The sequence below is a fragment of the Cyprinodon variegatus genome, unplaced genomic scaffold (assembly GCF_000732505.1).
Source record: "Cyprinodon variegatus isolate N-32 unplaced genomic scaffold, C_variegatus-1.0 Scaffold442, whole genome shotgun sequence".
NCBI lineage: Eukaryota > Metazoa > Chordata > Actinopteri > Cyprinodontiformes > Cyprinodontidae > Cyprinodon > Cyprinodon variegatus.
This window is the reverse complement of record NW_015150895.1, coordinates 5432-7835: the sequence shown is the minus strand read 5'-3', so window position 1 is coordinate 7835 and position 2404 is coordinate 5432. Positions and strand designations below refer to the sequence as shown.

Sequence of the window (2404 nt, the reverse complement as noted above, 5' to 3'; positions counted from 1 at the left end):
AATACCAATTAAGGCCTTAGTTTTATTTTGAAGAATTCAATGCCTTTTAAGACTTTTTAAGGACCCGCGGGAACCCTGCATGAGGATATCCTTCAGCCAACACCAAGCCTCAGAAATCTGTATCGGATGTAATGTAGTGTATTATATACACTGTACTTAATCTGTATTATTTTTTTGTATTTGTATCTTTTTTTTGCTTAATTTTAACTTAATACTTTTTTGCCTTGTAAGCTGCTGGTAACCTTCATTTCCGGAGGGAGTCTTCCCAAGAGATCAATAAAGTACCGTCTAAGTCTAAGAAATGTAGTCCGGTGCATCCCAACTGCACAGGTTGTAAAACAAAACATTGGGTGGGAGTTTCTACAGGAAGTCGCACCTGTTTAGGTCCACCTTGAAGGATCAGCAGCTCCTTGACAACCATTGGCTGGTAGACTTTTCCAAGGAGGCTCCTGAGGGCCTCTTTACACCGTTGACGCACATCTGTGCCAAGTGGCTATATCAGGAAGGGTAGGACAGAAAATTAACCAACAGAATAGAAAATGAAAGAAGAATAAAGGTGTAGGGAGAAGTAAACTCGCCTGGTCGTCCTTTCGCTGCGGCTCATAGCCCAGCTGGCACAGCGCTGCCATGACGTCCCCCAGATGTCTGCTGAACACCAGCGTGGCCAGAGTTGCGAGCTCCGCCACCTGCAGCAGGACTCTGGTTGTGGTCAGCAAACGATGTCCCACGGGAGGCGGAGCCTCCTTCTGGATCAGTTCTTCCACCACAGCACCGAACGCCGACCTGCAGCCAAGTGGGACGCCGACCCCTGTGGACAGGTACGGACAGAGCCCCAGAGAGACCACAAACTGCAGGGCGGAGGTGACAGTCTTCTGCTGGGAGACGCTAAGGACGTCGGGGGGGAGCGGCGGGGCCATTTCAGGTGTACGGACTTTTCCTGCAGGAGGTGGCGGAGCCCCCTTGAAGCGCTTCAGCTCATCTGTCAGATGCTGGGTTAAGGTGAGGAGGAGGAGGAGACACTCCTGAACAAAAATCCAGGTGACGTCTTCTGTGTCGCTGCTGAACCAGTCGGCTGCTGCCTTCACCTCCTCCCTGAGCCGCCCCACCCGCTGCAGGCCGCCGTCGCTCTGAAGGCGCTCCAGAAGAAGGGCCCTGTTGGCCCCAAGAGCCACATTTAGGGCCTCCTGCTGTGAAGTCTGTGCAGACGCCTCTGCAGACACAAATGCACAGACAGTCAGCTGCTTTCCAGAAATAAAATAAAAACTGCAGAAACAGAGGAAACAACAGGGGGGCACTGACTCTGATTCAGCACGCATGTCACCAGATTCATCAACCATAATAGGACTTATTTCAATAAGCTTTACAGTCTACAATCACAGTATTCGCTCCAGAATGACGTTCCTGCTTAATCTAATTTTACGTGTTTAGTTTTTTATATCTAATATTTCAAAGAAATTAAAATGGAGGATTTGATAATCATGTTGTGGTCATCAGTTTCTCCAGGATTCTGCGGTGGAATTTTTTTTGGTAGTTTTTATGGATAACAAAATCACATCCATTCTCCACTAAAGTTAAGAAACATATTGAGTTTGCCAAATCAGTTCATAAGCAGTCGCAGCATCAGTGTCCAGCCCAGTAAAGCACTCAGACGCGCTCCTCATTCCATCCTGTCAGCAGTGCAGCTGTGGTTCTGTTCACTGATATTCACAGCTCACAATCTGGACAGCAGAGTTTTTAAAAAGAGAAAATTCAGGAGGTATTGGTTCATTAATTGTTCCTTTTCATTTCAACGTGTTTGAATGTGAAGAATACATAAAAAACCCTAAAGCAGCGGGTAAAAAAAACCCTAAAAGCAGAAAGAAACAAATTAAAGACAGAAAGCCACCAGACAGGATGACAGGGAAGAGACATTGCTGCCTCATCAACCTGCAAGAAGATGGAAAAACATTTTAAAGCCCAACAATCACCAGAAGAAAACATGTCAGACAGCAGCGGAGAACTTAGTGACAAATGACAGAAGCTCAGTGACTCCATGTTTACAGGCTCACCTTTCTGACAGCATTCTTAGGAAAAGCCAAAGCCTCTTCCACAGCCGACATATTTTTATATGATAACTTTAATGTAAAACTGTAATCATGTTGATGACTTTCAAATCTCTGTTAAATTATTTAAGTTCAATTTCTAAAAGGTACTGACAAAAGCAGGAGACTGAATTCTTACCATGAATATGACAAAAACACTGAATTCAGAATTATAGGATTCGTGGAAATTTTCTTTAACACAGGTGAAGACAGCAATTTAGAAATAGAATATTTTATATTAGCTTTATATATGTAAAAAATACTCTTCATGACAAGTTAACCCTTTATAGGGCAAGTTACTGTTTTTTATCCCTTCCCTTACA

General features: G+C 44.3%; 1 protein-coding gene across 1 annotated transcript in view; it reads right to left on the bottom strand.

Moving 5' to 3' along the window:
* tango6 (transport and golgi organization 6 homolog) overlaps positions 1–2404 on the bottom strand; it is a 57483-nt gene that overhangs the window by 53722 nt on the left and 1357 nt on the right. Inside the window, exons 2-3 of the mRNA XM_015388912.1 lie at positions 579–1210; positions 377–493 (exon numbers count right to left, since the gene is read on the bottom strand). Coding sequence (XP_015244398.1) covers positions 377–493; positions 579–1210 — 749 coding nt within the window. The remainder of the gene's footprint in view (positions 1–376; positions 494–578; positions 1211–2404) is intronic.